Genomic DNA, 12500 nt, shown 5'->3' with positions numbered 1-12500 from the left:
GATGCTGCACCGTGTCTCGATTTAGTATTGCTGGATTAAAAATTTAAACTGCCTGTCACTCGCCTGTCAAACGAATTTTTCGTCTTTTCTCAGCAAAATGTAGCATCAGCTGGGCCAAAGAAAAACACAAAAATGCCAAGTACGGCGAAGGTCATCTGTTTGGTAAAAGGCTTTGCAGAGTGCACAAGAATCCAACGATGGCCAAAAACGAACAAAAAGTTCACGATCAAGGTGTTGCTATAGTACAGAACGGGTGCTCTCCGGTGGCCAATAATGGTGCCTGAAGCAAGTGGCCACTCTCCTTTGTAATACGCAATCCAATCGATCGAAAGTTCCGCTCGGGCATATAGGGTGATTTAATTTTCAATCTTTTGGCACACAACTATTGGCTTTCCAATAAAAGTAAATCCCAAAACGGGCGAAAAGGTTAATCATACGATCATTTTTATTGCCTCGCTGGCCAAGGCAAGTTGCACACCTGGTGTGATGTGCATGACTCGCTCAAGAGCGAACATTGCAGTGAATTACGCAACAAAGTGCAGCCCGCTGTCCTCTCGCTCTTGAGATGCGCTGTGGAAAATCCGGATCCCGTTCTACAGGCCTGCCAGTTCCGATGAATCGTACTCAAACACACTGGGGATCGTACCGCCTCCATGGTTATTCCGTCCATTTCAATTAGAACGAGAGCGTGCGCACGCGAAGCGATCCAATTTACGTTGCAGTGCGGCGAAGCATCGTGAATGATTTATGATTGTCCACAAAAATGCGGCATCGCTGGATGCTGCACGCCACGGTCCACGATTGGCGTGCGAAAGGATGGAACACAGCGGCCATGGTTGTGCCACCGATTAGCATAAGTATGCTGCCAGACGGATCGCAATGCTGCTGCCGATTGACCGAGGTGGCCCGTGGTATGCTGTGCGATCGTCACCAAAGGTATTCATTCCCAGGGCTAGACCTTCGGGCGACAACGAGCTCATGTTACGTGCGAACGGCACGACAGCTGAACGAACAGCATAAGAGAACTCCGTACCAAAAGCCCTCGATCATCACGCACCGGGAGGTGCATCAAGTGGCGGCATTCCCAACACCCCCCCTGGGTTGGAACCATTGAATCATTCATACGAACGGACTGCTTCAGGACTGCGTGTCACCGGCTGGTTGAACAGGGCACGTGTTGTGCGGCATTATTCATCGCATTTACTAGTAGCTGCCTAGTAGCGACTGGTGGGCTGCCTACTGAGCGGTCCCAAACCAGATCACTCGCACTGCCAGCCCACTGGAAGTTAGTCCCCTGCTGTGCACCTAAGGGTACTGCCCAGCCCAGCGGGGCTGGCTGGTTTGACGTATCGCGCACGAAATAAGGTGCACCACACGTCAAGGCAAGCCCCATCTCTGTCTGCCGGTGCGGATCGAAGCAGGCCCCGAGAGGTGCACCACGCGTTGTCTCATGGGTTTTGATACAAAGTTAAGAGTCGTTGTTGCTCGACGGATGTGGCCGGATCGCTCGCTAACCAGGCGCTGCCTAATCCAATTAAGTCTCTTTGGGTTTCTTATTTTTTTGTGCAAAAAAAAAACCATCGGTGGTAGCACCCTCATCAGGTGGCAGACAACCGAACCACCCAATCGATTGACGGTGGTGAGCTTAGAAAGGCTCAACAGGGGGCAGCAACCATTTTGAGGTGGAACAGCGCGGATAACCGTTTGCACGGGCCTCGCGATACTATAACGACGTGCTACACCTTTTTAGTTTGCGCGTGCTCACAGTGTTCTATTAGCTCGACGCTTTAGAAACGATGAATGGTACCATTAGAGTTTTTGATATTATGGCTTTCAAACAGAACATGTCTAGAGAATATTTTTTTTGCACAAAAACGGTTCAGAATACAACGCTAAGCATATTTTGACTATTTAACTAATGTATCGCTAGTGTCTAATGCTATCAAGGGGTCCTATATTGTTAGTTTTATATCACGCTTCTATACGCGATTAGGAGCAGAGTTATAACTATATATGCAATGTTTGTTTTTAGAATTCATGTAATATATTAATTTAAAGAATATATTGTTTCAAATTTGCACCTCAAAGAATCAAAGTAGTAAGCTCACAAACTCATTTCTTTGGACTTTATAATGCTCTTTAACTTTGAAAAACTAATATTGTGAAAATCCTTCACGGGATTTCTTTGCAAGACTTGTTACCTAAGCTGAAACATTTGGCTTTTTTAAATCTGATGCGATCTATCACCGACTTACGATGTGCATCGTTAAACATGCCAAGCTCACTCAGAATTGCCACCGTTGGATGATTTTAAACATATTCCTTTCGCAACAAATGAATAAACCATTTCGGTATCATTTACAACTATTGCAAAATTTATATTTTTCTGTCGTAGCAAAAATTTGAAGTAAACTCCAATGAAATTACTACCAAAAATTGATCACACTTGTCCTCGTCCCAAGCAGTTATGTTAATGATTACAGCGCTGGGCGTAGCTCCAAACAAAAAGCCAGACGAAAAATACATTCTACTAGCCGTGTGAAAACGCATGATACTGCAAGATACTAATTGATGACATAAAACAAAAATGAAACCTCGGTGGTAAACTAGTACCTAGTGCTTTTGCCGTTGATTATCATGTTTCATTACGTGCGGTTGTACCATGGGTTCCCCCTTTTTGACAAAATACCAATGACCGATAATCAAAAATAATTAAATTTCACATCACCCCCACTCCCCGCCTAGCATCAGCAACTCAGCACCCTCTCTCTGCAGCAGAGTGCAGTAACGAGTGAGGCGTAAACATACAGTAAAGTAAAATAACTCTGGCTGCGTGGCTTTTACTGCGCCCTGCGACCTACAGCGAGCGGAGCCCACCTCAAAAACATGATCGCCCGCTGTGCCGCTTGGGGACTTGTTGGAAATTGAGCGATCGTTGCGAAAATTATACGATCCGCTGCGACAGGAGGGTCATATTTTTACATTTATACAGTTTGGCCACCGCAGAGTGTGCGCGAGCGCGAAGGTATTAACCCTATTATGCCAGCGATCGTTAAGGTATCGCCGTTGAAGTACGACGAGAGCGCAATCGCGGGGGTCTGTCATCGCAGGGTTAGCAGATTTACGTAAACCCCCGGGGCCTCCCGGAGATTGACCCTTTCTGATAGGAGGCGCAAGGAGCGGGGCAGTTTGGTGGACAATTTCGGGACAACCCGCTGCGATGTTGTAGAAACACTGCGTGTCGCGACGAGCGGTGCGTGATAAATCATGTGCGTTACGAGCGACCGAAAACCGACCGACCGACGTGACGGCCGCGACTGTTGGTAGGGCTCCCTCTTGTGGTGTTGACCACACCCGATCCGGCCACTTACCCACTGCTCCCCAGTCCGGATGGGCCAGATTGTTGTACCATCCATCGTAGCGCTGCTTCTCGACGTGACTCATCAGGCTGGATTCTGCAAGAGCGAGAGAGATGGAGAGAGAGAGAACAAGATTAATGTATGCAGCAGAGCGAGGGTTGCTTAGATTTGAGGATTTTCGGTTTTTTTTAATGCTGCTGATTTGCATGGGGAAGCCCGTATTCAGCGTGCCGTTGCGGAGAACAGAAAACCCTCGCAGATAGCATCTGGACCTGGCAGGACCATCGCGATGTGGTCCACGGCACGGTCAAGTGAAAGGAATATGAGCAATTCGGGGTTACACGGTCGATCGCACAGAAAGGGGTACAAGTTTGGCCTGGCACTCGGATCGATCTTATCCGCGCGCTACCTGCACCGAATCTCCCGCTGAAGGTAATTGGCGGGTAAATGGGAACATGCAGCACCTATGCAGTACCGAAGGGGAGTGGCCGATTGATCCACGGGGTTTAACCCGATGAAATCCCTGCCCCCGGTTCCCGTGGATCGCCCGGTTGATTAATGTCATCGTTGCAGCTCGATCGTAAATCTTGGCGCGCGCGCGCGCGCGAAAACATTCACCAAGCGGTCGTGCGGTCGAGCGGCCGAATGACCACAAAATGATCAACGAAATCGCGGAGCTGCTAGCGACGCCACCGCAATCCTTCCCTTTCGGTCGCGAGGTCACCGTCAAAACGAGACGAACGCGAGTGACCTTAGCTGGACAGATTTTAATATCTTTATATTTCGACCGACCGCAAGCTCATATTTTATGATTCGTGACGATGGCGCGACAGTCGTCGTTGGCCACGAACAAGGGGGGGGGGGGAGTGTGTGAGTGTCTGGCGCACGCGGTCGCTACTTCCCACCGGAACACCGCTTGTAATGTGTGCACGCGGCGGATTGGCTGCCGGTAGATTTCGCACAACCGTAAGCCGCCGACCGGCCATAAAGTCATAAATGTTATTATGGCGCTCGCGGTGTCTCATGCAGTAAGGAACGGAACGCACCAACCGGCAGCCGGAGCTAATCCTCGCATAATGCCACGAGACATGGCAAGCAGGAGGCTTTCCATTGCTTCGCGAACGACAACGACGTCCACGAACAGGAGCTCGATACGGTCGGGAGCAGCAGCTCGGCGTTTGGCGAAATCAATTCGGAATGGTTTAATTGTTGAGCGGTCGCGGTGTGGTTTTTGGTGGTTGTGGCGGCAGGTCGCCACTAATTTCGCATCCGGGATCGCGAGCGCAAAATCCGCACCACAATTTGTATGCTGGCCGGCGTGGGAATTGCGGAAACTGCGAACGCTGTGAGCTGCTGACGAGCGACCGAATAATCCACTCACGGTGCAGTGAATGGCCGGTATGGTGGTGGTTCTCAGTGTTAGCTGAGGGGAATTGGTGGATGCTAATGTTAATTTATGATACGGAACGAAAATTAAATTCGCTTGGAAGCGAAAGATTGTTATAATTGGTCACTTGTTGCTTGATCTTCGAATGACCCATGGTTGCGGCAGGAATTGCCTGCAAAAACTTTGAAGCTTTAGGGCTTTTCTTGGGACAACTATTGGAAAATTGTTTGAAATCATTTACGTAACGATTGCTTTACGAAATTAAATTTAATAATTGAAAGGATACGGCACAACATAAAGTGGTTTGACGGATTTTTCAAAAAAAATTTCAATCATGCGCTACAACAAAGAGTTTATCTGATTTATCGTTATGCATTTGAAGGTTGACAGGCGACGGGTAGATCGGTGGGCTCCACCCAACACCGGTCGTGCCACATTCTGGGTGATCGCGATCCTCGAAATCCTTTTTACCGTATCGCACCCATCGATTGACCTCCACGGATGGTAACAAGCTCCTTTGCGTCAGGCGCACCAATCTCTAGCAATATGTTAGCCCCGAGCATTGTGTTGCTTAGTGTCGGAGAGTTTGAAAAGCAAACACAAAACGCAAACCACAACCGCAGCACCAGCGACCGTCCAGGGATCACCGAAGGACGATGTCAGCAGCGAAGCCTCCTCGGATGACTTTCAAGTTTCGAATGCACCGCTGGACGCTTACAACTGGATCAAACCCGAGGCGCAGCGCAGCGAAGCGAAACTAGATGCTCACTGCCACGTTCTGCCATCGTGTCTATTGATTTACGAGATCACATTCTTCCCCGCCGTTGCTCCCTTCTCGTTCCAACCTTGATCAACTAAACACGGGCCCGACCGAGGGGTGTTTTGGAGTATTTTTTAAGCTCAGCAGTTCCCAACATGTTGCGTGTCCACTACACGCGGGTGTGCCGTTGGAACGTGGCATCTTGCGTGCATGCAAAACAACGGAGGACCTGTCGTGGTCTGGTAGAACCCTAGGACCGGACAGATGACAGCAACAGCCAGCGCCAAGTCTGAATCGGAGGTGTTCTTGCGACCGCAAACATTGAACCACCTTTGGTGTTCCTTTTTGGCGGTAGACACCATTCACGCGAAGGTGCCTCGTGCCTCGTAGGTCAAGCGTAACCTGGGATCAGGATCTGGGCAGCTAGATGTTCGCCTTTCACTTGCGGACTACACAGTCACGAACTTCGTCGCGCTGTAGCCGGCCACTGGTCCGTGGCAACTGGAGGATTATAGAGATCTGTGATGCTATAACCCAGAATAGGTTTTGTACGACCCCATTTTGTAGTCGTTCAGTTCGTTCGAATTCATTGAGACGCAACCCTTTTGAAGGACTATTCGAGATCGTAGGACTTCAGAAGACTTATCCCTTAGGTAGCAAGGTGGTACGGTGAAATGGTACTCGACGTCGACGTTCTTGTCGTCCTCACTGTTGTCGTTGTCAAGAGCATGGACAGGTGAAGTGATTCGACGCGAAGCTAGTAACCACCTACGGGCCGCCGCAGCTACAGCAGGGCTGCCAAGGTAGAAACGACAAATTGCCACCGTAACGTGACGCACTGGCCGTCGCCGGCCCGACAGCGACAGCGAACAGCGTTACAACCTACGCGCATGGCTTTTATGCGTGTTTCACTTAACATTCGCCCACCATCGGCTTTTGCATTGGCAAACATTTGGACGTGCTTATGAGGGGAGGGGGCGGGGGGGGGGGAGGTGTCGGCCATTGCTCTTGACTGTCGGTGTGATCTGCTGTGTTCCACCACGGGGTTGTGAACTCTTAAAACCTGTTCCCCTGTAGTTGTCACTAACAACCGAATGTCGGTGAAAAATGATCATAATTGCTTTAAATGGTAACGATAACAGGCCAATGGGGCAGATAAATGGGAGCACGGATCCGGATCCGTGTGCCATCATCATCCATCATCATTCAGTGGCAGCGGCGACGTCGGAACTAGAGCATGGAAGGGAGTAAGGTGTGGTAGATAATGGGGCACGATAGCGATAGCTCCGGATGGCGCGCTGATGCAAAATGGGGCGTAATGAAGATAGCCAAATTTGGATCCGACCGTCGAGGAACCCCTTTTGACAGCCATTTTAATAGCCGAACGGAATCAATCAGATGTCCGGTAGGATCCGGTTTGCTAGCTGATGCTGATTGTTGGCTGCGTCCCTTTTTGGGAACCATTTTTGGGCCCACCGGTATTGGCATTGTGAAAATCCTTTTCGCTCATTGATTTAATGTTAAGATACTTGTTGGACCACCCCGTATACAAGTTGACGTTCTGCTTCCGCGCTCAGTGATCGTAATTCAATCTTTTTTTTTTGCTAAAATCTCGTTCTCTTTGGCTAGGTTGCTTGCTGTTAATTTGGCCAGGACGCCTTGGGCGCTTGGCACTGCGCTAGTATGATTGATTCGCCCGTCGAGAGTGAAGCAATAAATCTTGGAATGTGGTAGAACGGTTGAAGAGAACGTCAAGTGGAGCGAAAAGCGCGTCTAATCTTACTTTCCCTTCCCTTTCAATTCGTGGGATTGATTGTGGAGTTTTTTTTCATTCTATTGTAAATAGAAACATTCTTTGGGCTCGTATAATGGCCGTCAATCATGCAGGTAGTTTTTTTTTAATTTGGAAAGACGAATTTTGTCCATTGTCCTTTTGGTCATCCCGTGCCTGGACTGGCCTGGACGATGATGGAGCTAAATCTAAACACCCTCCACCCCCGCTGATCATACGTGGCGACGCGCAACGTTCAAACAAATCATCATCAAGCGAGGCGCGTTCCGTTTTGTAGCAGATTCTCCGCGCATATTAATGAAAATTGTTTTTCACACCATCACCAGCCCCTGCGGCCGAAACAGGTGGCGGGGGGACTGTGTTAAAGATCAACACGTGCCTGTGGCGGCACGATAAGCGATTTTGCGCTTGCAAAGTGCGAGTCCGAGCGAGCCTGACGATGATGATGATGATGATGGTGACGTAAATGAAGCATAGGAACGATACTGCAAGCGTGGCCCTAGGGGGTGCGCTGGTGGAACATAAATTGATTTTTGCCACCACCACGACCGGACCAGTGTGTGAAGACGGGAGGAACTCACTATACATAGGACCAACGGGCGATCGACCACGTTCGACACGGTTTTTATCTTGCCTGGCACGATTACCCGACGATTGATTCGATGATTGATCGTTCCTGCACCTCACTGCTGGCCAGGAGTTTTAAACTTTAGCCCGAATATGTTGTTACATAAGAAGGAATGCTGTCGTATACTCTACACAAACAAATCACTTTTTTTATATTTGCATCGATAAATTAAACACTTTTTCAACATGTATGTCGTCCTTACGATCACAGCGCATATTAATGAAGCTGAAAGCATAATACACCAAGTACCAACCCGGGGTCAAAAAGACGCTAAATGACGTTCTCCTCCTTGCAGTAAAACCATTTTTATTGCAAAAAGAATATTAACTACCTGCCACACGCAAGTTCACCGGCAAGCCCATTATTAATAAACGCAACATAACGCAGCACGTAATGGCGATCGTTAACACGACGGCGCTTTGCTTTAGCATAAAAACAGATAAAGTAACTTTACATTACCAATTCCCGCTCACCAATAGGGGTGGTGTAGGGCATCCAAGGATCAATAGTTATGTCTCAATTATTGGCAGTGCGTTGGGGGAAAAAACTGCCCCCCCCTCCCTCCACTTCGATTCAACGAACAGCCGTAAAATCTGTCCCGTAAAATAGATTGCCCCGAGGGAGGGAGTGTTTGTGGCGCGGTGTGGTGTCCTGTACCGAACGGTAATCGACGACGATCGAAGGGAAACTTTTGAATGCTCAACGGAGTGCAGCGATGGTGGCCACATTCAGCGAACGATTCTGTGATCAGCAAGGGGCCCAACTAGAGATCCAGTGAATGGTCGCGATCGCGCTGCCAGTGCTCTCTGTATTTGAGCGTTCAGCATTAGATATCTCGTCCACCAGACGATGCATTGCGTGCGATGTGGCAGTGAGCTTTGCGATTCAATCAATTAGTGTGTGGAAATGGTATTAATGGTAGGAAAGCGAAGCGAACAAAGTCGCACACTGGACGACTCGTCGACTGGCCAATCCTTATTCAACACGGCCAAACGGTGGTGCTGTGGGCTGTGCGTAAACATGCGCGGACCTCGGCGACGGTCTAAGAGGCCGACCGCGAAGGGACCACGGTACGCGGTGTCTCGTTTAGCGAGTGGCGTTCGTTAAAATACTTCAATTGCAGATGCTTGTCATAACTGGGAGCGAATTCTTGGCCCCACCGGACAAGCGGTGCGCGGTTTGTGAAGTTAATTAAAATCCTCTCGAAGGTCGAAAGGCCCTGATGATCGCACCGCGGCAAGGCGCGAGGTGCTATGGCCCAGTTATGGATGCTACGCGAACGGCAATTGCTGGCAACGGTGGAGTGTCCAGTGGTAGGAACAACGCGAGAAGCGTTCACTTTATGGCATACAGGGGCCACTACGGTGACACAGTAGCGATCGGTGATGTGCCGATTGCAGAAATGCGCGCTACTCACTGTCACCAAGGACATCGGGGTATGAGCGATTTCATCGCGCTATCATTTATTAATATTTCAACAATCACCAACCATCGGCAGCATTGAACGGAACTGACTGACTGGCGGACGGAAGCTGTTTATCCTCGCTGAGCACGAGCACGAGCTTTTGTTAGTTTTCCAACATCCGGCGGGAATGTTAACGACGCGTTTCCAGCCCAAGCAAATAACAACAAAAAAAGCGGGTTTCGAATGGACAAACGCAGCAAACGTCCAGCAACAGAAGCGCGATCATTACCGGCGGATAATTAACGCGCCCTAACCCGAATGACTTGAGTAGATCTCGCCTGTGAGGTGACGAAGCCTGTGGCTTATTTGCTTGCTTGCGGTTGCACTTTTGTGGGGACAATCGCACTGCGGGATGCCGCGGATTGAAGAGGGTTCGAGTTTTAGCCGGCTTCGGTTACCGTTGAATCGATGAAACGGATCGATTGGTTGTGCGCTGCAACCGAATGATTTGCGTTTGGGTTGATGCGTTGCATCATCGCACTGCCAGCTAAAACCACCACAGTGTTAGCCTGATCATCGTTCAACAATGTAACGTTGAGGTATTGGCTTCCCGACCGTAACTGTCAGCGAATGAAGTTCCGTTGCAGGAACGGCTTTTTGGACACAAAGTGTGAGCTTCTGCCCTGATATTAATAGGCGATTCATGCCGCAGGTTTTCTTGTAGTTTGCGGTCTTCCACTAACACCGTGTCGGTTTCATAATGTAGAGGATTTAGATTGATCACCTGAGGCATCCTGATGGGTTAGATTAAAAATTCTTATAACATTCGCTAATACGAGGCGTGATTCTTGCTTGTTCGTTTGATGAGCCATTTTATTTGTTAAACATAGCGCCTTAAACTATCAATGAAAGATTAGTACAACAAGAAAATAATTCTAAAGACAACTGAGATCGCTGGATAAAGATGAGGATTTAATTGATTCCAAAAAAGTATTAACAATTTATCAACAATGATGAATAAGTCCTTCACTACATTCTTCCACGCCTTGACTGCAAAAAAATCGAAATAAAATAACAAATCTGGTGCCAAATACTGTAGCTTATGTGAATGCCAAGTAATCGATTCATTTTCGATCGATGAAGCGTACACCAAATGTTGGTCTGCTACCTCCATATTTCATACTGATATCAAGAAAATTGCATTCCCTCCCTTGCATATCGAAAAGTGACTCGCGTGGATTTACATTAAATTGATCGCGAAACAATACAAGCGCGAACGATTAATGCGCCTCCACCGCCATGCCATGGGTCTGGTGGGTTTAGTTCCCTCGTCCAGAGTTTGATAGCATTCGCTCGGTGCAATTGGGTTATGTAACTCCTTAACTGGCTCGCGCACGTTTCTCGTGTATCATCGTGCACCCCATCAACGCGCGATCTTCCGATTCCTTGCCCAACCGAGCCAAAGTGGCGGTGTGTATCTGTATCTGTACGGTGCACGTGAAACACGTGCGATTCCTCGACTCGATTCGATGAAGTGCTCGTTCCAGTACGCTGAGAGGAGGTACGTCTACATATCGCTACACATTCCTATAAGATCCGGCTCGCTCGGAGTGAGCGCGAGCCGGATGTGGCTAACCGAAGACGGGCACCGACTTCGGTGTTCGCCCGTCAGACAGGTCACGGTTTCCGCGCGTGTTTCGTTACCCCGTCTCAGACCACCACCACCACCAGAAGGAGCACATGATTCGCATTAAATTATTAAAAAGGGAAAAGAGAAAAAGGAGAATAGAATACGTTCCGGTGCTTCTTCTCGTGGCATTCGCGTGGCATCGAATGGACCATCGTTAAATGGAGAAAAACTGCTTCGTAAACGTTCATTTTCTGATTCGACTGTGTTTGCTTTGGCACAATTTTTTTTTTGCATGTTTTTGGTGATCCTTCCTCACACACGCAAGGAACCACTCGCGAATCGAGGCATCAATCGGCTGTTTCGGCTGTTTCTCCTTACAGTTCACAAAGTGGAAGGTTACTCCGAGAGAGCGAGAGAGACCCCAGACGTGAATAGACATTTTTACTTAATTTAATTGGACAGGTTTATTGGTCGTTGAAGAAGCGAAGCTAATCCGCTGGTCGTATAATTAACTATCTATCGTTGAGTGGCAGGGGAACATCGATATTTTAACTAATTGTATTGCTTTGGCCTCCTCCCCGGGCCACTAGGGCATAACTTGAAGCTCGTAAAAGTGGTTGGTTGTACGTAGGCGTTCCTTTTCGTTCCTTCTCAGATCAATCCGTACTCCAACCTAGTTTAAGGATAAAGCAACATCATTTGAAAAGGAATTTTAGAATGATTACAGAAACCGTCGATCGTCGTGCAAGCTTTGGCACCCAATTGGGAACAAGAAGAACATCAAAGTAGTTTACAAAACACCTCCACTGCCAATCTAGTTGAAACGCAGCGGATCCAACGACAAGCTGGTGAGAGAGTACCTTCTAAAATCATGAACCGTGTAAGCCTCGCTTTTCTTCGAATCCACCCTCTCGCCTTGGAGTGGCGATCGTATCGAAGAGCCTTGACCTTGCCGTTGCTCATCGTGCGTGAAATATGGCGGAAACGGAACGACCGAATCGCCATCGCATCAAATAATAATCGGTGATGTGTCTTTGTCAAGCCAACGGGCAATGCGCAACCGCGGCAAATAAAGTTGTGGTGCTATCAACAGCATGATCACAAATCAGATTTTAGGAAACTCCGATATCCCGAAAACATTTGGAGGTCCACCAGTTCAAGCGGTTTCAAGGTCCGTGCCCGGTGCTGGCTAATTATAGGTAGATCTTGCTCTCAAACCAGAGCCCTATGCTCAAGCATAAGGGATTGGACACGCTCCATCGATCCGCGGTCGATTGATCGATGTGCATGATCGTGACTGGTTTCGAGCAGTGAAGTGGAGACGCTCGGCCGCTAATTTGAATAAACAATTGGCAGGCCACATCATTATACCATCCCGTGTTCAAATCTCATCCCTTCATCCATTGCCATCGTGCCATTCTTTCGATTGTAAAGCTGCGATTTGAGCCACCGCAATGCATCGCAAGCGCTCAAGAACGGTTGCAACGACGGAAGACGATTGTGTCGTGAACCGAGACAAAAGTACAAAGCATCGGCGAA

At 48.5% G+C, this 12500-nt stretch overlaps 1 protein-coding gene across 1 annotated transcript in view; it reads right to left on the bottom strand.

Moving 5' to 3' along the window:
- The window catches only part of LOC126573091 (dual oxidase), a 34061-nt gene that overhangs the window by 7756 nt on the left and 13805 nt on the right, over positions 1 to 12500 (bottom strand). The window contains exon 3 of the mRNA XM_050232942.1: positions 3372 to 3455. Within this exon, the coding sequence (XP_050088899.1) occupies positions 3372 to 3455 (84 nt within the window). The remainder of the gene's footprint in view (positions 1 to 3371; positions 3456 to 12500) is intronic.

Source organism: Anopheles aquasalis, chromosome 2 (assembly GCF_943734665.1).
Source record: "Anopheles aquasalis chromosome 2, idAnoAquaMG_Q_19, whole genome shotgun sequence".
NCBI lineage: Eukaryota > Metazoa > Arthropoda > Insecta > Diptera > Culicidae > Anopheles > Anopheles aquasalis.
Note: the sequence above shows the minus strand (reverse complement) of the source record. Positions and strands in the feature narration are given on the sequence as shown.